Consider the following 23,943-nt stretch of genomic DNA (forward strand, 5'->3'; position numbering starts at 1 on the left):
GTTCACAGCGATGCAGAGGGCTCTGATCAAAAGCAGTTTGGTTCGCCACACCCAGGGATATGTGTGAAACTTAACACCATATTACAGTGCCGACAGCAAACAGCATTTTGTTAATAATCACCGGCCTTGAATTACGACACGTGACGGGTTTTAATGGGAATACATTGTGATTGGCGGAATGTTTTGTCCGATGCAAAAAAAATCCGTTATACAAAATCCGGTATATACTGCATTTATTACGTAGAACACCATATAAAAACATTGTGACTTTTGCTTTTGTTTGGTGAGTGCGAGTTTGGTTCGCCACACCCAGGGATATGTGTGAAACTTAACACCATATTACAGTGCCGACAGCAAACAGCATTTTGTTAATAATCACCGGCCTTGAATTACGACACGTAATTTTGCTTTTGTTTGGTGAGTGCGAGTAACTGGTTTCTATGATGACTTTTAGGTGAGTTTTACTGTATATGGAAAGCAGTGGCTGAAAATGCTCTCAGGTGGAAATATCGAAATGTGTGAGACACACACACAATAACATGCAGTGTGTTTCAAATGTGAGGTGTGACAGACTGAGCATAACGCACCCAGAATCCGATTTGAGCAATCGGACCAAAATGTATTTTTACTGTCAGTCTGTACAAAACACTGGAGAGCAGTGACATTGATCCACCTTCTGTTCATAACAGCCCAACTGTCACAGGTGGAATCAAAGTGACTGTTACATAATGGGCTGTTACAATGAAATGCACTGGCGAAAACCCTGCAACTAGTCAGACACAAGCTTCTTCTAGTCTTAGTCTACTATTATGGCTAGTTGTCCAGAAAAGGAACCAAACAGCAAAGTTGGGTTCAGACCCAAGATTGTTTTGATGTAAGCTCACTGACACCACATCCACACAATGTCCAAAAAGTTAAGAAGCACAACATAAACACAACTGTGAATATTGGCACTGTCAAACTTGGATCACTTAAAAAATGGCTGATTTATTTATCTCAGCAGATCAAACTGTTGACTGCCCAAAACTCAGCAGGGAGGGATGATGATGGTCAGAAAGGTTTCGCTCACTGGTCTGATCTCCTGTGATGCTGCATCCTCTTGGCTGTCTGACCAATTCCCTGAGCTGAAAATACTTTAGTTCTTTAACCCTGAAGGAGGAAAAAGTTATGCAGCTCATCAGTTCAAACAGTACATCAGAGGGCAGTACAGAGGTCACGTGCCAACCGTGTTTCACCCTTCAGCATTTAAAATGCATCCATTAAATACAACAAAGCAATTGATGGACACCTCTACTGGTTTCCTTCTGATACTTTTACTGCTATGGTAACACATCTAACTGGCTTCCTCTCTGTCTTCTCCCTTAAGTCACAAATGGACACCATGAGTTGGTTCCGACAGACGTCAGGGAGGAAGCTGAGAAATATGCCAAGGTAAGCTATATATATATATATATATATATATATATATATATATATATATATATATATATACACACACACACCACTTCCTGTCAGACAGTCTGAGTGCGTCCCTGCTGGGGTGGGTCTGCTTTTTGGCTTTCAGCTAAAAACTGAGTCTGAACAGTCCAGATTGAAGCCTTGATTGTACTTCAAAACGGCCACTGACACACACAGTAGCACACACCAGTGTTGGAGCGTTGCTTATCCCATTGTGAATGTCTCAAAACAAGATGGATTTCAGTGAGGTTTTGTGAGATGATCCTTGTGTGAGGAAACGGTTGAAATAGTTTTAGTGGCCATTCATGTCCCTCTCCCAAAATTTCCCTTTTAGCTTGTTTTTTCACATTGTTGTGCATGTTGCTGAATCATATAGAGATGTTTTTGTGTGATAAACTGTTGGATCAGCACACCTGCCAACCTGTATGCATTTAGCTTACCAGTCATGCATTATGACATCAAAGTACACAGTCAGAGCGAGCGTCGTTTTCTATCACCACAATGTCAAGCCATGTGGAGAGCTCTGCACACTGCTGCAGAGACTGCTGGCAGTGGCAGCTAACCGCTGTGGATCGGCTGTTTATATCCTTTCTGGACCTTTTATTACAAATATCTGAGATACTGGGGCTTGCTGTGCAATTAGGTGCACAAAGGGGCCATCTAAAAAGTCTGTGCTGGTCTGCCCATTAAGTGAAATTTCTCCATGTAATGTGGAGTTGCGTCAGGAAGGGCATCCGGTGTAAAATTTGTGCCAATTCAACATGCAGATCTTGGATTTACTGTGGTGACCCTGAGTGCAAACAAAGGAGCAGCCGAAGGGACTTACTTACTTATGTTAGCATCATTAGCATATATTGGCAGCTTGTTGATGTTTGCTCATTGTCACCCTACAGTGGAAAATCCACACACAGCCTCATTAAAACCATTGCCCAGTCTGCAAAAAATCTGAGTTAAACTCTTCAACCAAGCTTGGCCTGTTAGCTTCAGTTTGTTTGGCTAAGGAAAGCCAAGTCTGACACATCTGAGGCTAATAATCCTCAGAATGCAAGTGCAGCTAATGGCTAAGCTCTTTGTTAATGTCGGCTAAGTTTAAAAAAAAAAAAAAAAAAGGAAAAAGTGGAAGTGGCATAGCCTGCTTTTTTTTTGTTTTGTTTTTTTAGTGAAACAATATTTTTCAAATGAAAGGGGAGAAAAAACTTGTTTCTTTTAATTTTTTGCCATTTTTAGTCTATTTATTTATTCATGGAAGCTTTTAGAAAGTAAAAATTTTATAGCTACCCTCAGCAGGTACAGTGCCTATGGAAAAAGTATTCACCCCTTCAGTTCTTACACACATTAATTTCTTTGCAATTTCAGGGAGAAAAAAAAATACAATTCAAGCTTCTCTATATAAAAATTTCTAAGATCATCCTCTTCAAACAAACTGAAAACGAATCTCTTTACAACATGATGTAAATTAAATAAAAAATATCGAAGCCAAAATGATTGGTTGCATAAGTAATGCACCCTTCTGTATAACAAAAATACCATATTTACTCGAATAGAAGCCCCCCTTTATTTTTTCCATCACATTGTATGTTGTGAAATTGTGAATTGCTGAGACAACAGAGTAAAATAAAATCTCAAGTCTGTTCTGTCTCCATGTTGCTTATGCATATATTTAGACCCTTATGCATATTTCAGACCCTTCCCTGTCATGCTAAAGCAGGGGTAGGCAACCTGTTCCAGAAAGAGCCATGAGGGTGCAGGTTTTCTTTGCAGCCACTGACTCCACCGGGTGATTTTACTGATTAATATCACTGAGCAGATGGAATCAGTTAATCAGTACCCCTGCGCTAAAGCCTGCTGACCCCCCCCCAAGGCAGCGGTTTTGCTGTTTCGGCCAGGGTTGCAAACTTATCTTTGTTCCTACACCACTCCCAGATGTGTTTCCTATTGACTAGGAAAATTGGAGCAGCATAGTGTCTCCCCTTCTCTTACGCTTCTTTCACAACTTTTAGCTTGAATGCTGCAGAGTAAAACTGTAGCGCTGAACCATTTTTTTGTAATGTAGCAGTTCCTGCATGCAGAAAAACATTCGTTTAGAATCTGCGCTGCTTTTCTTGCATGCAGTACGTACATACCCTAAGACTGTACTGTGTACAGCATGCATACGATAGTCAGTAAACACCCCTTGGGGCATTTATTAGAGTAAATACAGTAATCACTTTTAGAGGCAGTTTTCTTTGAGACAAATCAGGGGATTAACACATGAACATTTCCAAGTCACTGAATTTGTCTAGGACTTAAGATACAAACAGTATAATACTTTATGGTCAGTCTGGCTGGAGGAGGCAGTTCTCAAAAACTGAATGAATGTGCAAGAGAGAGACTAGTGAAGGGAGCCACCAAGACACAGGAGCACCTCTGAGGTGACAAGTTTGGTCTGTTGCCTCACCAGTTCTACAGCTTCATGGGAAAGTGGCACAGAGAAGGACTTAACAAAGAAACAGATCTGTGTGTGTGTGTTGTAGCATAGTAGATGTAGATGGTAAAAGTATAGTTGTAGCAAAGTAAAAGTAGAATTAAACCTTAACCACTATAAAAGACACATGACTGTCAGTACTTACCCTCTGTGTGGGGCCTGAGCCAGTCAAAGTGTTGTACTGTATATATGTGAGCGAAAGGTGCATTTTGTTCATTTATATTTTTGAATGTTCAGTCTGCTGCGGAGCCTTGTTCTGGTCACAGTCAGAGCAGAAAATCCGGCCTCACACACAAATAATGTAATTCTGGCGAGTTTTAAGTATTAATTTTCTTTTAATCCAGGATGAGACCGAGTGGGATGTAAATAAAGTCTTTGTTCTTCCATTATTTCTTTCTTTTTTTTTTAACTCCAGTAGTTTGTCCTCTTGTGCTGGTGTGAGAGATGATTGGAATGGTTGTTCGGAAATAAAATGTTTTTGTACGACCATCTACTCCTTCCCACTGATCTGACTGAACTTTTCACTGCCAGTGGGCATTTTTTTTCCTCTGCAGCTCCACTAAAAATGTTAGTCTTTTGGTTCTTCTTTTTCTCATTCATTTTTGCTCTCGATAGCCAGTGAACATTATCTCTGCTAAAAGTGACTGACAACCTCACGCACTTTTGACCACAGAGATGAAAAAGCACTTGTGTGGCAGTCAAGCTCCTTTTTGTGATATTTTTGTCTGCCATCTTGGGAGGGGTTGTTACCATTTTGTGATTGAATGCTAAACTGACAGTAACACCAAGAATCACAGTACAAGTAAACATCCATTAAATAAATTTATTGCACAAACCAAAACGTGTGATCTGCTAACTATGGCATTGTGGAACGTTATTCAGACCCTGGCTACTCCTGACTGGCTGCAGTAATTTTGTCCACTGTAGGTGTTTATATATTTCTATGCCTTTGACCTAGATGTGATGACACCAAATAATATTTCACAATAAATTGGGATATAATTTTGCCACATCACCCACTACTGTGACAAGCACAGGTGTAGCATGTGCAGAAAGTTGTAGTATGTAGCAAGATGTTCCATGTGTTTTACAGTTGTATGCAAAAGTTTGGGCACCCCTGATGATTTCCATTATAAATCATTGGTTGTTTGTATCACCAATTTCAGTAAGATATATCATATACAAGCCCTGGCAAAAATTATGGAATCACCGGCCTCGGAGGATGTTCATTCAGTTGTTTAATTTTGTAGAAAAAAAAAACAGATCACAGACATGACAGTAGCTTGTAGCTTGAAAAAGACAACGTATCAAGATGAAACTTGATACCCAAGGTCACCTCGCTCATTGAGACTTCAGATAAGTTCAAAGCTGGGTATGTTTAAGTTCTGATTATTCCCATCAGAAGGACAAAGACTTTGTCCATCACCATAAACCTTGTGCACAAGGTCGTCTCACAAAGATTGCGGTCAGTCAAGCTTGATGTTGGGTGCGTTTGAATTTGTGAAACGTAGTGTATGAAATGAGTCCACAAGGAACTGGTGGAGTCCCTACTGTAGATGATCTCTTCCTCAGGCCTTGCACAGGTTTGAGGTCGAGTTTGGCAGTGCAGTTTAGAGAAACTTAGCGCTGCATTTGCATTTAATTTTGGGTTTATATTTTGAGAAATAGTTCTTGTATAGATAGATGAACATAAAAGTCAGGCCCACGAACACCTGTTCAAATTAAGTTCAGACAGCTGTAGCCGAAGATTTCTCTTGGAGCTGTGTGGTCACTCTAGTTTGTTTACATATACAACCCCTGGCAAAAATTATGGAATCACCGGCCTCGGAGGATGTTCATTCAGTTGTTTAATTTTGTAGAAAAAAAGCAGATCACAGACATGACACAAAACTAAAGTCATTTCAAATGGCAACTTTCTGGCTTTAAGAAACACTATAAGAAATCAGGAAAAAAAAATTGTGGCAGTCAGTAACGGTTACTTTTTTAGACCAAGCAGAGGGAAAAAAATATGGAATCACTCAATTCTGAGGAAAAAATTATGGAATCATGAAAAACAAAAGAACACTCCAACACATCACTAGTATTTTATTGCACCACCTCTGGCTTTTATAACAGCTTGCAGTCTCTGAGGCATGGACTTAATGAGTGACAAACAGTACTCATCATCAATCTGGCTCCAAATTTCTCTGATTGCTGTTGCCAGATCAGCTTTGCAGGTTGGAGCCTTGTCATGGACCATTTTCTTCAACTTCCACCAAAGATTTTCAATTGGATTAAGATCCGGACTATTTGCAGGCCATGACATTGACTCTATGTGTCTTTTTGCAAGGAATGTTTTCACAGTTTTTGCTCTATGGCAAGATGCATTATCATCTTGAAAAAATGATTTCATCATCCCCAAACATGCTTTCAGTTGATGGGATAAGAAAAGTGTCCAAAATATCAATGTAAACTTGTGCATTTATTGATGATGTAATGACAGCCATCTCCCCAGTGCCTTTACCTGACATGCAGCCCCATATCATCAATGACTGTGGAAATTTACATGTTCTCTTCAGGCAGTCATCTTTATAAATCACATTGGAACGGCACCAAACAAAAGTTCCAGCATCATCACCTTACCCAATGCAGATTCGAGATTCATCACTGAATATGACTTTCATCCAGTCATCCACAGTCCACGATTGCTTTTCCTTAGCCCGTTGTATCCTTGTTTTTTTCTGTTTAGGTGTTAATGATGGCTTTCTTTTAGCTTTTCTGTATGTAAATCCCATTTCCTTTAGGCAGTTTCTTACAGTTCGGTCACAGACGTTGACTCCAGTTTCCTCCCATTTGTTCCTCATTTGTTTTGTTGTGCATTTTCGATTTTTGAGACATATTGCTTTAAATTTTCTGTCTTGATGCTTTGATGTCTTCCTTGGTCTACCAGTATGTTTGCCTTTAACAACCTTCCCATGTTGTTTGCATTTGGTCCAGAGTTTAGACACAGCTGACTGTGAACAACCAACATCTTTTGCAACATTGCGTGATGATTTACCCTCTTTTAAGAGTTTGATAATCCTCTCCTTTGTTTCAATTGACATCTCTCGTGTTGGAGCCATGATTCATGTCAGTCCACTTGGTGCAACAGCTCTCCAAGGTGTGATCACTCCTTTTTAGATGCAGACTAACAAGCAGATCTGATTTGATGCAGGTGTTAGTTTTGGGGATGAAAATTTACAGGGTGATTCCATAATTTATTCCTCAGAATTGAGTGAGTCCATATTTTTTTTTTCCCTCTGCTTGGTCTAAAAAAGTAACCGTTACTGACTGCCACAATTTTTTTTTCTTGATTTCTTATAGTGTTTCTTAAAGCCAGAAAGTTGCCATTTGAAATTACTTTAGTTTTGTGTCATGTCTGTGATCTGCTTTTTTTCTACAAAATTAAACAACTGAATGAACATCCTCCGAGGCCGGTGATTCCATAATTTTTGCCAGGGGTTGTAGCAGACAAACATGGTGATATTTGAGAAGTGAAATGAAGTTTATATGATTTACAGAAAGTGTGCAATAATTCTTTAAACAAAATTAGGCAGGTGCATAAATTTGGGCAACCCAACAGAAGAAATACATCAGTATTTAGTAGATGCTCTTTTTGCAGAAATAACAGCCTCTAAACACTTCCCGTAGCTTCCAATGAGAGTCTGGATTCTGGTTGAAGGTATTTTGGACCATTCTTCTTTACAAAACATCTCAGGTTTGTTGGTTTCTGAGCATGGACAGCCTGCTTAAAATCACACCACAGATTTTCAATAATATTCAGGTCTGGGGACTGAGATGGCCATTCCAGAACGTTGTACTTGTTCTTCTGCATGAATGCCTTAGTAGATTTTGAGCAGTGTTTAGGGTCGTTGTCTTGTTGAAAGATACAGCCCCGGCGCAACTTTTACTTTTTCACTGATTCATGAACTTTGTTCTCAAGAATCTGCTGATATTGACTGGAATCCATGTGACCCTCAACTTTAAGGTGAATAAACATCAAAAGATGCTACGCTACAAACAACTACAGACTACATAGGCTGGATCCTTATTCCCGTTCCTCGCCTCACCTCTTCTGTTGGAAAACCCTTCTGCATCATCAGCAGGTATCTCAGGGTCACAGGTGTTTCGCCCCTTAACCTGTACACCTCGCCTGAGTGGGGCTGCGGAGGCTGACTAGCCTTCGCCTGCAGAAGGGTTCCAACTTTGGGCCCTCATCAGCCACAGCCACCTTGAGCTTGACTGCGCCATGCTGGCTATTTCCCTGATGGCTTGCTTCAACTGTTTCGACTCCAGACCCACTCTCTGGAGGAAGTAGCGCACCGATTTTGCTGGAAATCCATGGCAGCCTACTTCAATTGGGAAAAAAGTTGTATGCCACCCCTTTAACGCTGCTTCGTCCACTAAGTCCTGATACTTGGTCTTTTTTAGATGGTGGGACGTGGCTAGCCTCTCCTCCCAAGGCACAGTCAGCTCTGCTACGATAATGGTTTTTGCTCTCCTGGACAGGAGGACCATATCTGGTCGAAGGGTAGTTACCACCACGTCCTGAGGGAAGACAAGTTTCGTCTTCACGTCCACGCTTAACTCCCAATCGGAAGCCTTCTGCAGGATGCAAGATAGGTTTTTGGCTGCTGTTCTGCTCTTAGGGACCTTGCTGCCCTCTCTTAGGAATTTTACGCCAATGGATGGCGGACTATGGTTGTTGTTCGTCTTAATCCTCTGATTTTCCACCCACTTGGCGATCTCCATGAGAACCCTGTCATGTCTCCACCTGTAGCGTCCTTCCGCTAATGCTTTAGGATAACCAGTCAAAATGTGGTTCAAAGTACAGTAGGCCGCCCCACATTGCTTGCAAGAGGGGTCCTCCTCTGCACCCCAGATCTTTAGGTTGCTTGGGGTTGGCAGCAGATCAGACACTGCTCGTAGGAGGAAAGACAGCTTCCCCTGGTCAGTTTGCCATATCTCCTTCCAGGACAGTTGACGCTCCAGTGCCTGGTCCCACTGGGTCCACCGGCCTTGGGAGGCTAGCCCTACTGCCTTCACCTGGCAATCCTCCTCTGCTGCCTGCCGGACCCTCTGCACCACCAGTCCTCTTTTGGCTTTCGCATTAACTTTACTCCATCTCTTGCCATCATAGTTCCCAAGACCCAAACGGCCTTGACATACCACACCGACAATCTCCTGATGTCTCAAGTGTGCTTCTGCCTCAGTAACTGCCTGCTGAGGCCTCCACTTTCTGCCACACTTGTTCTTACTTGCATACCTCACTTTCCCATCGTCAGATGAGCGGAGTGTGCTGACTGCTCTCACCTTGCCGGGATGGAGGGACACCCAGCCATCTCCGCAGGACCTTGCTGCAGAGCCTTTCCATCCCCTCTACTTGGGACATGGGGAAGTCATAGAGCGAAAAGGGCCACTGTAGTCGTGGTATGATCCCATATTGGAAGCACCACACCTTAAACCTCCCAGGCAGTTGGCTATTGTCAACCGCCTTCAGCCATGTGCACAGCTGAACTTTGGTGCTAATGAGGTTATCGCCATCCTTAAGGGAACTGTCATAGGCCTTTCCAAGGCACCTGATTCCCTGCTCGTTAATCCTTGGGATATCCACACCTTGAATGCTAAAGGTATTTCCTTTCGGCTTCCCTTTCAGGATAGTAAGGCTCCTTGACTTCTCAGGCTTAAACCGCGGCCGGGCCCATGTTGCCATCCTTTCCTGTGCACTTAGGATCCACTGTGTTCCTTGGATTGATGGAGTCATGACCGTAACGTCGTCCATAAAGGCCCGGCAGGCAGGGTGTCTTATGCCATCATCTGCTTTCGGGCCCCTACACTGTGCCCCTCCAACCTCAAGCAATAGATTCATTGCAGCTATGAAGAGGGCCACTGAAATTGTGCATCCTGCCATTATGCCTTTCTCAAGCCTTTGCCATGAGGTGGTGAAATCATTCGTAGAGAACCTCATCCTTAGCGCGTCCAGATGTGACATGGTAAGCTCAACTACCTCTGCCGGTACACGGTAGTGGTCCAATGCCTTCTGGATTAACTGATGTGGAATGCTTGGGTAGGCTTTGGCAAGGTCCAGCCATACAATGGAGAGGGTTTTGTTATTACTCTTGGCCTCCTTAATAAGCTGGCTGATCGCTGCTGTATGTTCCAAGCAGCCGGAGTAACTTGGAACCCCACCTTTTTGAACACTTGGGTCGATAAACTCGTTGGCAAGCAGGTATGCTGTTAGCCTTTTGGCAATGATGGACCAAAATATCTTCCCCTCTACATCCAGCAGAGAAATCTCCCGGAACTGATCGAGCCTCTCCGAATTTAACTCTTTGGGCACGAAGCATACCTCAGCAAGTGTCCAGAGCCCAGGTTCCTGCTTTTTCTTCCACAGTGTCCTTAAGAGCTTTGCTAACCTCTTCAGAAGCTTTGGGCAGTTTTTATAGATGGTACCTGATGGCCCTGGTGCTGATCCTGCTCGTGCTTTTTCAACTACCGCTCTTACTTCATCCAAGGTGAAGTCTGCCATGTTGAAAGGGGTATGTGGCGAAAGTGCTGGCTGTGGGAAAGGGCATTCCCCCAGGGGGATGTCTCTAAGGGGGTCGCCATGTGCAGCTGTCGTAGAATCTTCTACCTCTGCCTTCGAGCATTTCAGTGTCCCGCTCTTTTGTTTTCCTAGGAGCTCCGCTGTAAATTGGAAGGGGTTATTTACAAAGGCTTTTCTCTTTCTGCGCTTCTCCCTCTGCTTCTCGCGTAATATCTCCACTCTGTGGAGATGGACCAGGTTTTTCCGGACCTGTGCCCTGACATCATTCAGGGCTGTCCTCTCCACTATGTTTGCTTCCCGCCATCTTTTCCTAAGTTTCTTCAACTCTCCTCGCAACTCTCTAATCTGTCTCTGCCTTCTGCTAGGGCGTCATAGTGGTCTAAGAACCTTCTCTTCCTTCACGCCAAAAATGTCGTGGCATGCCTGGTACACCACTTGGACCATGGTCTCGATTTTCCTGGCTGCCTCTCCTTTCAAGATATTATCGAGGGTGGTATTCAAGTCTTGATCCAGTTGTTGCCATCTGTGGTCTGCTGCTGATGGTAAGTTCAAACGTGGTTTCCTCAAAAAGTCTTTAGGACTTTTGGATTGGCTGCCTCTTCCAGTGCTTCGAGCAGTTAGAGCGGAGAGGTCCGGGGCACTGTGGTTTGCCTCCTGGCCCTGGTCCTCCATCGACTGACAGGCTATACTGATAAACTCAGAGATAACTCTCTGTAGTATCAGTTGCCTTGCGTTGCTGGCTCTGTTCTTTGCACTTAGACTTGCCTTGATGGATTTTGACCCCACGCTCATTCTTGAAAGTTCTTCTGCAGACATTGCTTCTTTGTTTAACTTCACCTTCGTGACTTGACGCATCCTTTCTCGTACTCCTTATGCCATTGCCCAGGTCTTTAACCGTGTAATCCGTCCGTGGTGGCAGATTATCCTCCCCCCCTCCTCGGTCTACCTGGGGGTATTCTCTTTGTTCAGTACTTGTAGCTTGTTTGTGCAGTGCTTCGGGGTGCTAGCCCTGGCACTATAGCGTGCCGTCTTTCCGAGCTGTCATCCATTCTTTCATGGATGTCAATGGGTCTTCCCCCACCGCCAGTGGGCCTTTCCCCACGGTCATATCAGTACAGGTGAATAAACATCAAAAGATGCTACGCTACAAACAACTACAGACTACATAGGCTGGATCCTTATTCCCGTTCCTCGCCTCACCTCTTCTGTTGGAAAACCTTTCTGCATCATCAGCAGGTATCTCAGGGTCACAGGTGTTTCGCCCCTTAACCTGTACACCTCGCCTGAGTGGGGCTGCGGAGGCTGACTAGCCTTCGCCTGCAGAAGGGTTCCAACTTTGGGCCCTCATCAGCCACAGCCACCTTGAGCTTGACTCCGCCATGCTGGCTATTTCCCTGATGGCTTGCTTCAACTGTTTCGACTCCAGACCCACTCTCTGGAGGAAGTAGCACACCGATTTTGCTGGAAATCCATGGCAGCCTACTTCAATTGGGGAAAAAAGTTGTATGCCACCCCTTTAACGCTACTTCGTCCACCAAGTCCTGATACTTGGTCTTTTTAGATGGTGGGACGTGGCTAGCCTCTCCTCCCAAGGCACAGTCAGCTCTGCCACGATAATGGTTTTTGCTCTCCTGGACAGGAGGACCATATCTGGTCGAAGGGTAGTTACCACCACGTCCTGAGGGAAGACAAGTTTCCTCTTCACGTCCATGCTTAACTCCCAATCGGAAGCCTTCTGCAGGATGCAAGATAGGTTTTTGGCTGCTGTTCTGCTCTTAGGGACCTTGCTGCCCTCTCTTAGGAATTTTACGCCAATGGATGGCGGACTATGGTTGTTGTTTGTCTTAATCCTCTGGTTTTCCACCCACTTGCCGATCTCCATGAGAACCCTGTCATGTCTCCACCTGTAGCGTCCTTCCGCTAATGCTTTAGGACAACCAGTCAAAATGTGGTTCAGAGTACAATAGGCCGCCCCACATTGCTTGCAAGAGGGGTCCTCCTCTGCACCCCAGATCTTTAGGTTGCTTGGGGTTGGCAGCAGATCAGACACTGCTCGTAGGAGGAAAGACAGCTTCCCCTTGTCAATTTGCCATAGCTCCTTCCAGGACAGTTGACCCTCCAGTGCCTGGTCCCACTGGGTCCACCGGCCTTAACAAGATTCCCAGTACCTGCACTGGCCACACAGCCCCACAGCATGATGGAACAACCTCCGAATTTTACTGTAGATAGCAAGTGTTTTTCTTGGAATGCTGTGTTCTTTTTCAGCCATGCATACTGCCCCTTGTTATGTCCAAATAACTCAATTTTAGTTTCATCAGTCCACAGCACCTTATTCCAAAATTAAGCTGGCTTGTCCACATGTGCTTTAGCAGACCTCAAGCAACTCTGTTTGTGACGTGTACACAATAAAGGCTTCCTCTGCATTACAGCATCATCCAGCATCTCCTTGTGCAAAGTGCACTGTATAGTTGAACAATGCACAGACACTGTCTGCAGCATGATCATGTTGTAGGTCTTTGGAGCAGGTCTGTGGGTTGACTGACTGACTGTTCTCAACATCCTTCTCTTCAGCTTATCTGAGATTTTTCTTGGCCTGTTTCCTCACTATGTTCCCCACAGTGGAAACTGACAGCTGAAATTTCTGAGATAGCTTTTTGTATCCTTCCCTAAACCATGATGTTGAGCAATCTTTGTTTTCAGGTAATCTGAGAGTTGTTTAGAGGCTGCCATGTTACCACTCGTTAGAAGAGACGCAAAGAGGGGAAACATTTGCAAATGGCCACCTTAAATACCGTTTCTCATGACTGGATTCACTTGTGTAAGGAGTTCAAGGGTCAATGACCTTACCAAACCGATTTTGTGTTCCAATAATTAATGCTAAATGTATTCAAATCAATAAGATGAAAAGGGCGCCCAAATTTATACACCTGCCTAATTTTGTTTATTGCACATTTTCTGTAAATACTAGAAGCTTCATTTAAATTCTCAAATATCAGTGTGTTTGTCTGCTATATGATATATTTAACTGAAATTTCTGATCCAGACAACCAATGATTTATAAACGAAAATCATGAAAATTATCAGGGGTTCCCAAACTTTTGCATACAAATTTTGTATGGCTCCATATTGACACAGTCAAGGTAGCAGTCGTTCTGGCAGCCATGGAGCAGACGAAAGGTTGTAGTCTGAACCATGTCTCTGCTGCCTGCTGTGGCAGACATGAGATAGACTCTGAAGGGCTTCTTCAGAGTGTGGTGCAGGAGAAAGAGGAGTTAACTGCAGAAAATTAATTCTTATTGCTTTAAACATCTCCAAGTGGGACTTTAAAAACTCAGCTGATGATCCTGTTTTGTCTCTACAGGAGTCTTTGGAGGAGGAGGATGACTCTGATGAAGACAACATGTAAACTGTGCTGAAGTCTGACCATGGCTCCTACCAGCTCAAACCTAGCGTGATTCTTTTCTTTTTATATGTACGAGTATGTTCATGAACTTTCATGTCAATTTTTTGAATTTCAGATATGAAAATAAACTGTTTCTGTATGAATTGTCTAGTTGTTTGTCTCTTGACTGACTCGAAAACTAACGGCAAAACAGTCACACCCGAGTTTAACAAACTGACTCAAAACATCATGTGTCAAATAAACCTGATTGAATAGTGTGAACTACTTTGAACCACCACTGATGAGTATAAAAAATAACAATCTGAAAAACTAATTTTACAGGTAGATGTTTCATGTTTGGTACAGTGTAATCCAGAGAGTGTAAAACCTGACTGAGGACTTACTCCTGAATGCAAAACTGTCTGTGGATTTAATACATGCTTGTATACTTAAGACAAAAGCCCGTCCTTACATTTTCTCACTCACTGATATCTGGCAGCTAAAATTGTTTTTTGTTTTTTTTTACTTATGTTGTATAGTGAGTCCAGGAATTTCTAGCCTCTGTGTCCATGTGGCGGATGTGTGTGAATCTCAATGAAGACTTCATATGACAAGGCAAAAATTGGCAGACAGTCAGCTCTTGGGGAAGAATACAGGAGAAGCTGACCCGATTCAAACGAGGGGCTAAACCTAACCCCAACCTGTACCGAGTTGTCTCATTACTTGAGCGAAGACTTTGGGGAATGGGCACATTTAGATTCTCTTTCTAATGGGGTTGAGTCTCTTAAAACTTTTATTTATGCAGTAGCTTGAAAAAGACAACGTATCAAGATGAAACTTGGTACCCAAGGTCACCTCGCTCATTGAGACTTCAGATAAGTTCAAAGCTGGGTATGTTTTAGTTCTGATTATTCCCATCAGAAGGACAAAGACTTTGTCCATCACCATAAACCTTGTGCACAAGGTCGTCTCACAAAGATTGCGGTCAGTCAAGCTTGATGTTGGGTGCGTTTGAATTTGTGAAACGTAGTGTATGAAATGAGTCCACAAGGAACTGGTGGAGTCCCTACTGTAGATGATCTCTTCCTCAGGCCTTGCACAGGTTTGAGGTCGAGTTTGGCAGTGCAGTTTAGAGAAACTTAACGCTGCATTTGCATTTAATTTTGGGTTTATATTTTGAGAAATAGTTATTGTATAGATAGATGAACATAAAAGTCAGGCCCACGAACACCTGTTCAAATTAAGTTCAGACAGCTGTAGCCGAAGATTTCTCTTGGAGCTGTGTGGTCACTCTAGTTTGTTTACATATACAACCCCTGGCAAAAATGATGGAATCACCGGCCTCGGAGGATGTTCATTCAGTTGTTTAATTTTGTAGAAAAAAAGCAGATCACAGACATGACACAAAACTGTCATTTCAAATGGCAACTTTCTGGCTTTAAGAAACACTATAAGAAATCAGGAAAAAAATTGTGGCAGTCAGTAACGGTTACTTTTTTAGACCAAGCAGAGGGAAAAAAATATGGAATCACTCAATTCTGAGGAATAAATTATGGAATCACCCTGTAAATTTTCATCCCCAAAACTAACACCTGATTCAAATCAGATCTGCACGTTAGTCTGCATCTAAAAAGGAGTGATCACACCTTGGAGAGCTGTTGCACCAAGTGGACTGACATGAATCATGGCTCCAACACGAGAGATGTCAATTAAAACAGGAGAGGATTATCAAACTCTTAAAAGAGGGTAAATCATCACGCAATGTTGCAAAAGATGTTGGTTGTTCAGTCAGCTGTGTCTAAACTCTGGACCAAATACAAACAACATGGGAAGGTTGTTAAAGGCAAACATACTGGTAGACCAAGGAAGACATCAAAGCGTCAAGACAGAAAACTTAAAGCAATATGTCTCAAAAATTGAAAATGCACAACAAAACAAATGAACGAATGGGAGGAAACTGGAGTCAACGTCTGTGACCGAACTGTAAGAAACCGCCTAAAGGAAATGGGATTTACATACAGAAAAGCTAAACGAAAGCCATCATTAACACCTAAACAGAAAAAAACGGATACAATGGGCTAAGGAAAAGCAATCGTGGACTGTCGATGACTGGATGAAAGTCATATTCAGTGATGAATCTCGAATCTGCATTGGGCAAGGTGATGATGCTGGAACTTTTGTTTGGTGCCGTTCCAATGTGATTTATAAAGATGACTGCCTGAAGGGAACATGTAAATTTCCACAGTCATTGATGATATGGGGCTGCATGTCAGATAAAGGTACTGGGGAGATGACTGTCATTACATCATCAATAAATGCACAAGTTTACGTTATTTTGGACACTTTTCTTATCCCATCAATTGAAAGGATGTTTGGGGATGATGAAATCACTTTTCAAGATGATAATGCATCTTGCCATAGAGCAAAAACTGAAAACATTCCTTGCAAAAAGACACACAGGGTCAATGTCATGGCCTGCAAATAGTCCAGATCTTAATCCAATTGAAAATCTTTGGTGGAAGTTGAAGAAAATGGTCCATGACAAGGCTCCAACTTGCAAAGCTGATCTGGCAACAGCAATCAGAGAAAGTTGGAGCCAGATTGATGAGTACTATTTGTCACTCATTAAGTCCACGCCTCAGAGACTGCAAGCTGTTATAAAAGCCAGAGGTGGTGCAACAAAATACTAGTGATGTGTTGGAGCGTTTTTTTGTTTTTCATGATTCCATAATTTTTTCCTCAGAATTGAGTGATTCCATATTTTTTTTTTCCCTCTGCTTGGTCTAAAAAAGTAACTGTTACTAACTGCAACAATTTTTTTTCCTGATTTCTTATAGTGTTTCTTAAAGCCAGAAAGTTGCCATTTGAAATGACTTTAGTTTTGTGTCATGTCTGTGATCTGCTTTTTTTCTACAAAATTAAACAACTGAATGAACATCCTCCTAGGCCAGTGATTCTATAATTTTTGCCAGGGGTTGTATATTTGGGAGAGGGAACATAAAACGGCTACTCCACCAGACAAAAAGTTACATTTTTGGCTTGATGTCATTCTTTTCCTGTTACGTAATGATCAGACCGGTACCGCCCACTCCACCTCCAAACCGCGCCACGGCGGAACGTTCTCTTCAACCCGTCCGAACTTTACAGTACTGATCCCCCTCTTCACTTCGTTATCCTCACCGTGGATTTCTATTTTTCGAAGTGGCAGTACTGCAAAAAAAAAAAAAAAAAAAAAGTCGGACGTTGCATGTTGGTGTTGCTGATCTCGCTTTTAAAAAATAGCTTTTAACGTTGTCCTGGCTAGGCATTAAGTTGACGGCTTTGCAGAGCATAATTTATATCTTTGACGATTAGTACAATAGCACCTCTCGATTTCGGCACGAGCACAATACTGCAAACTCCGCATATTTGAACACAATTTAAGCTTCAATAGTGACATAGTAGAGAAGCTTGAATCTTCAACTGGACTGGGTTGCTTGACGCGAGGACGTTTCGCTTCAAATCGCAGAAGCTTCCTCAGCTAAAATTTTTGCTCTGGAAGTCTGACTTCTGTCTGACTCTTGTAGAGAAGAATAAAACACAAGCCAACAAAAGCTGGAGTTTTAAACCTAACCAGACTCCTCCTACTGAGAGGCAGACTGCTATAGACTAGTGACTAAACAATAGCTCTAATTAGCAACTATTGTGCTGTAGTTTCAGATTCAAGCTTCTCTACTATGGTAACCACCTGGACAACTGAGATCCTACACAGAAAAACTTCAGTAGTGACGACCTTTTATTTTGTAGTAGGACTTCCCCTTACAGCGCGGTGGTAAATCGTATAACCGGACTCCGCGCAAGTTACACGGAGCTTTGAGACATACACCCAATTTATTAAAAATTGTAAATGTTTTTATTTACTACCGCTGACGAACCTTCACCGCTTGACAAGGTTACAACAAACTGATTTTTAAATGGAGTTCGGTGCGCTGATCTCAACCAAACGCAGCACGTATCTTGGGCGGGGCTTCCTGGAGCGTCAGCGCAGTAGAGGGAAGCAGCGCCACCAATCGGAAGAAGCGTGATCGGGACACAAATCCATTCGCGAAGTGACTGAGGATTTTTCGCTCGCTGACTGGTCGAGTCTGCCTCAGCTCTCGTCATTTCCCCTGTGGCGCCGCGTTCGTATCGTCCAATTGTAATGGATAAAGAGGTGTACCCTATTAGAATAGAGCAAATGGTCCACCAATGACATTTCTCTGCTTCGACGACCGCTTCCGCCGCAGCCAGTCAGGTGTCGGGAAACAGATCTTGAGGCTCAACAGCTTGTTGTTCGTGTACTGCTTTGCAACCCGAGAGTGGAAGCCGTCGTTTCGTTGGTATGTAAGTATAAAACCTTTATTATTGTTCAAGATGGAACTTTTAACAGTTTAAATTAACGGTACCCGAGGCTCAGAAATAGACGCGGGTGTCAAGAAGAGGCGGTTTAATGTGCTGTTTGTTTGTGGTGACGGGGGTTAGGAGCTGGCTGCGAATTGAATGGCATTTCGCTTGTTTTTGCAGTGAAGAAATGTGAGATCCTGCGCCTTTTGTGGAACAACCAAATATTAAATAAATAAATCCCCAAACTGGTTTTGTTCCACCCATTGTCATGCGTTCTCTAGAAACGCAGTTTACCAGCTAAATGTGACCTGCGGTTGATAGCCGAGGCACTTCCGCCGTTCTCGGACAGTTTAAATCGCCACTAACTAGCTAGTTGACTCGCGATAGTTAGCCAAGTGGCTAAATTTAGCTCGGGTCCGTGGAGTGAAATCCCACGCTCGTTCGCGGTCGTCCCTGCGGAAAACCAGTCGTAGTTTTGCTTTGTGTTGGTGCTGTGTCTTGTCGACATGGTGCCGAGCCGGTTCGTGGACCCAGCAGCTGGCAGGCAGGTTTCGTGCAGCGGTAAAGTTAGCCGTGCTAGCCGAGCTGACATGGCGAGCTGTGATGGCGACGTGACTCAGTAGAGCTGGAAGCGGAGCGGGAAGCAAAGCTGCCCGTCCTGACACGGTGCAGTTTCACCAAGCCAGCAGTGTTAAATGGACATGTCGGCTCCTAGGTGGTTGATCGAAGTAAAGGCTGGTGGCTAAGTTGTTTCTGTCACATATTTCAGCAGATCCTGACGGAGAGAGGGGGGCGGCTGCACCGAGCCAGAAAAGAACGCCTCAGCTGCCAGAAGTGGCTGGCTAGTTGGTTAGCTTTGTCGTTAGCGTTATTTTACATTCCGTGGACGGATTTAACATCTTTCAGCTTCTCTCTCCTGTTTGATCGTCTCTCTAAGTGCCTCTCGTCCTGTGTGTCTTTCAGTCAGCCAGACGTTGAGAGCTGGACTCCATCACATAGCCACAGAGATGAAGGTGAGTATTTGACCTGCGACACAAACTGGTCATTGTGTTCAGCGTGGTGCTGCTCAGATATTAATCTAAACCAGATGATCATAGTTATATATTGATATGTCGCTGATTGTATTTCCACTGGGCTTCTCTCTAGAAGTCGTTAATACATATAGGGTCAACCACGTTTTATAATCAGACTACTGCAGAAGACATACCCATGTTTCAGGGTATAAAAATATTCCCATTGTTGTGCAGTGAGGTTACAACGCTTTAAACTGTTTCTCATTGCAGGACAAAAAGGATATGATGCTTGATGATTTCAATCTTATTTCTGTCATTGTTAAACCAGTGTCACATGGGATGACACAGTTAAAATGGTTCACTAGGAAATCTGCGCAGGAGTATACTGTTTAGGATGTCGGTGGAATACATTGGTTCCCAACCCCATATTGTGGTGTTGGGATTCCATTGTTGTTTGCTTTGTGGTGTGGTGTGAACTCATCCACCTGCAGCTTATTGTATCTAAGATCTGGTGCTGGACTTCAGAGGATGGGAGACCTGTCTGAACCCAGTTATCAATGGAACTGAGGTGGACATTGTGGACTACTACAAGTATGTGGGTGTCCACATAGACAACAGATTAGACTGGACTGTAAACACAAATGCTGTGTATAAGAAAGGTCAGCCCCGACTGTACGTCCTCAGGAAGCTCAGGTCTTTCAATATCTGCAGAAATATGTTGCAGATGTTTTATCACTTGGTGGTCTTCTTCGCTGTAGTGTGCTGGGGCAGCAGGCTGAAGACACCTGACACAGACTCAACTGAAGACACCTGACACAGATTCAACAAGCTCATTGGGAGAGCTGGCTCTGTACTGGGGGTTGAGCTGGAGTTTGTGGAGGATGGATGAGGAGGATGATGTTGAGAAAACTGCTCAGTATCCGGGACAACACCTCCGACCCCCTGTATGCCACACTGACGTCCTGTCAGTGCACCTTCAGCCATAGACTGAGACCACCAAAGTGCACCACAGAACGCCACAGGAGGTCTTTCGTACCTATGGCAAACTGTATAATTCCTCCCCGTTCTGCAGGATGAATACATAATGAACATATAGTTATTCAGTTTCTCAGAGTTATGTGCAATATCATGGAACATCTTGTGCAAATGTCTCCCAGTTATTTCAATTAAATTTTTTACTTATTGTAAAAAGAAAAAAAATGTTTACTGTTTCGGTACTCTGGCAAAATAATTTCCTTTGGGATAAATAAAGTTAATCTCATCTTTGGGCATGTGTAAAGCCCCACAATCATTATAAGAATAAGAACTTCATGAATCCCAAAGGATTAATCATGTCGCTTCAGTTCACCTAACCTCAGAAGATGTCTGGTTAATTCTTTATAAAGTTCATAGCAGAGGTGGGATGAAGTCACTGTCAAATCATTCTCAAGTCATCAGTCCGCACATCCCAAGTCAAGTCTCAAGTCAGTTTGCAAACAATTGGTGTTCATTATGACTTGAGACTTGAGTTGGGACTTGCTGATGTATGACTTGAGAGTGACTTGATGGTGACATCGTCCCACTTGTGGTTCTTAGAGCTTGAAACATGCTTTTACAGCTTACTTAACAGTCGTTCATAATGTCTGTAGCCTGAACATCTAGATATTCATGATCAAACCAAAATATTTGTTTGTTTTTTTTTGTTGCAGTTTATACTGACAGTGAAGGACAAAAAGCTACTACTTGTATTGTGCAGGAAAAGGGGACCACTGTGGAGATTACATATTCAGTGATAAAAGTTTTCTGGAAGTTACCAGAAATCTGGGCTTTTACTCACGTGGGGAACATTTCCGGGTTATTTTTGTTTACATAGTTATAATCCATTTATTCAGTTCCACGTGGGTTTTATCAAAAAGATGTGAAAGTTCAGCTACAATTTGCCAGAAGCTACATCTGAGATGCAAGCCTAGATTTAATGTTTTGGTGAAAGAAAATCCTCCTCTATACCACTTTATCATGAAGCTGTATAACTAAGGATACAAAATGCAAATCATGCACTATGCACAATTTCTCCAATCACAACCAGAGAAGCCTATAACTTCTTCTGGGTTGTCTAGGTGTCTTGGTGGCTTTCCTCACTGTTCTCCTTCTTGCACATTCACTCAGTTTTTGAGATCTGTTTACTCCACACAGATTTACCATAGAGTGCCATATTGTTTGTATTTCTTCATAACTGATGTAAATAAAGTTCAACACACATTCAGTGACTTGGAAATGTTTATGTATGAAGAAAAGTGGTCATGAAATTGATTATTTTCAAATATTATGCCAAAGGGGCTGATTACTTATGCAACCCATCATCTTGGCTTTTATATTTTTAATTAATTTATATCAAGTTGTAGAGATTTCCTTTCAGTTTGAGTCTAAGGAAGATAATTTTAGAAATTTTTATATTGAGAAGCCTGATTTACTTTATGTATTTCAAATGCCATAAACAAATTAGAATGCGTGAAATACCAAGGGGCTGAATACTTCTGCAAGCCACTGTATTTTTGGGGACTGTGCAGTCGTTCTCCGAACAGTTTACTTTGTTGTGGACATTAAAAGTTATGAGCTGCATTTTTCCTCCAGTAATCATACATTAAAGATAACCTTTATTGATCTCACAGAGGAGAAATTCACGTTACGTCAGCTCTTAAAAACACACATGGTGGGTGCAAGTAGAGGAAAATGTTCATCAAACAGCTTGTGCAAGGATAAGCAATAATAATAATACTTGTAACAGTACAAGACATAAGAAATAATGTAGAAATAGAATATATATATATATATATAATAAAGTGGCGCTAACGGGTGAAGCTAAAAATGCTAACGCCATTAGCATTCAGACGAGAGTTTAACTGTGAGTCAAACCACAAGGTTTGAGTTTGAGCAATGAAGCTTCTACCAATTTATCTGAGGTGAGTGAGTAATTAAAAAATTATATGTGGACTTAATGCTCTGCTGAAGTTTATCAGCTAATGTTAGCTTTTAGCTGAAGGATGTTGAATCAGTCACTATTAGCTGAGTAAATGTTTTATATTCGTAAATTGTTCAACCTATTTTTATTTTTACCAAATAAAGGTACACAATTTTTAATTATGTGTTAACTGCAAGAAAAGTCTCAACTTTAAGGAACTTAATTTTTTTTGTTTACTATCGAGTATATTTCTTTTTGTTTTAAGAAATGTATTTCTTGTCCCACATCAGAAACAAACATTTGCTGAATGAATCTACTAGACTTAGAAATATACACATTACTTTTCATGCTATTTTATTTGTCTAAAAAACAAATGCACACTGTTCCTTATGTAATCAAGAAAATGTCAACAGATAAGTTATTGTTTTAATTTACAGATGAGCATCAGAGTTTTCTAAAGAATCATTTTTAATTAAAAGTTTTCTAACCTAAGAAAAGATTAACTTCAAATGTACAGTAGTCAGAAATTAATCTTGAAGTAAACACACGTGTAAGGATTTTATAGTGGCCAAGAATTTGAAAAGGGAGGTTATCAATAACACCAAAAGCTTCTGCCAAAACTAGGAAAACTCAGAAGCTAGTGAAGGTTGAACACGTTGATGCATTAATGTGCCATAAATACTGCAATTGTTCAATTTGAATTGATACTGGGAATTCTTCTTCTTCTTTGTCTTTCGGCTGTTCCCGTTAGGGGTCGCCACAGCAGATCAATCGTTTCCATCTCACCCTGTCCTCTGTATCTTCCTCTGTCACACCAACCACCTGCATGTCCGCTCTCAGCACATCCATGAACCTCCTTTTTGGTCTCCCTCTTCTCCTCCTGCCTGGTGGCTCCATACTCGGCATCCTTCTCCCTATATACCCTGGGTCCCTCCCCTGCACATGTCCAAACCATCTCAATCTCGCCTCTCTGAGTTTGTCTCCAAACCGTCCCACCTGAGCTGTCCCTCTGATATGTTCATTCCTAATCTTGTCCATACTTGTCACTCCCAAAGAGAATCTCAACATCTTCAGCTCTGCCACCTCCAGCTCTGCCTCCTGTCTTTTTGTTAGTGCCACTGTCTCTAAACCATACAACATAGCTGGTCTCACTACTGTTTTGTAAACTTTCCCCTTCACTCTTGCTGATATTCTTCGGTCACAAATCACTCCTGCCACCTTTCTCCACCCACTCCACCCTGCCTGCACTCTCTTCTTCACCTCTCTACCACACTCTCCATTACTTTGAACAGTTGACCCCAAATATTTAAACTCATCTACTTTCACCACTTCTACTCCTTGTAACTGCACTATTCCACTGGGCTCCCTCTCGTTCACACACATATACTCAGTCTTGCTTCTATTGACTTTCATTCCCCTTCTCTCCAAAGCATATCTCCACTTCTCCAGACTAGACTCAACTTGCTCTCTACTCTCACTACAGATCACAATGTCATCTGCAAACATCATAGTCCATGGGGACTCCTGTCTGATCTCATCTGTCAACCTGCCCATCACCACTGCAAACAAGAAAGGACTCAGAGCTGATCCTTGGTGTAATCCCACCTCCACCTTGAATGAGTCTGTCATTCCGACTGCGCATCTCACCGCTGTCACACTATTCTTGTACATGTCCTGCACTACCCTAACATACTTCTCTGCCACTCCAGACTTCCTCATACAATGCCACAACTCTTCTCTTGGAACCCTATCATAAGCTTT

The 23,943-nt window shown here is 42.5% G+C and overlaps 2 protein-coding genes and 1 non-coding gene across 6 annotated transcripts in view; all 3 read left to right on the forward strand.

Annotated features, from left to right (window-relative positions):
• The window catches only part of psma3 (proteasome 20S subunit alpha 3), a 44,421-nt gene extending 30,384 nt beyond the window's left edge, over positions 1–14,037 (forward strand). Inside the window, exons 10-11 of the mRNA XM_034159328.1 lie at positions 1,367–1,431; positions 13,849–14,037. Of these exons, the coding sequence (XP_034015219.1) occupies positions 1,367–1,431; positions 13,849–13,893 (110 nt within the window). The 3' untranslated portion in view covers positions 13,894–14,037. The remainder of the gene's footprint in view (positions 1–1,366; positions 1,432–13,848) is intronic.
• LOC117501240 lies at positions 1,036–1,115 on the forward strand. Its single transcript, XR_004557979.1, has one exon. It is a non-coding gene; the product is annotated as a small nucleolar RNA SNORD53/SNORD92 (small nucleolar RNA).
• A 4,110-nt stretch (positions 14,038–18,147) lies between the features above and the next one.
• The window catches only part of arid4a (AT rich interactive domain 4A (RBP1-like)), a 76,931-nt gene continuing 71,135 nt past the window's right edge, over positions 18,148–23,943 (forward strand). For 2 of the 4 annotated variants that reach the window (XM_034194872.1, XM_034194875.1), the window contains exons 1-2: positions 18,148–18,227; positions 19,195–19,244. In XM_034194872.1, coding sequence (XP_034050763.1) covers positions 19,239–19,244 — 6 coding nt within the window. In that variant the 5' untranslated portion in view covers positions 18,148–18,227; positions 19,195–19,238. Of the gene's footprint in view, positions 18,232–18,733; positions 19,081–19,194; positions 19,245–23,943 lie in introns of those variants that run through there. The other 2 variants (XM_034194873.1, XM_034194874.1) reach the window with 2 other exon arrangements.

The sequence above is a fragment of the Thalassophryne amazonica genome, chromosome 19, assembly GCF_902500255.1.
Source record: "Thalassophryne amazonica chromosome 19, fThaAma1.1, whole genome shotgun sequence".
Classification (NCBI taxonomy): Eukaryota; Metazoa; Chordata; class Actinopteri; order Batrachoidiformes; family Batrachoididae; genus Thalassophryne; species Thalassophryne amazonica.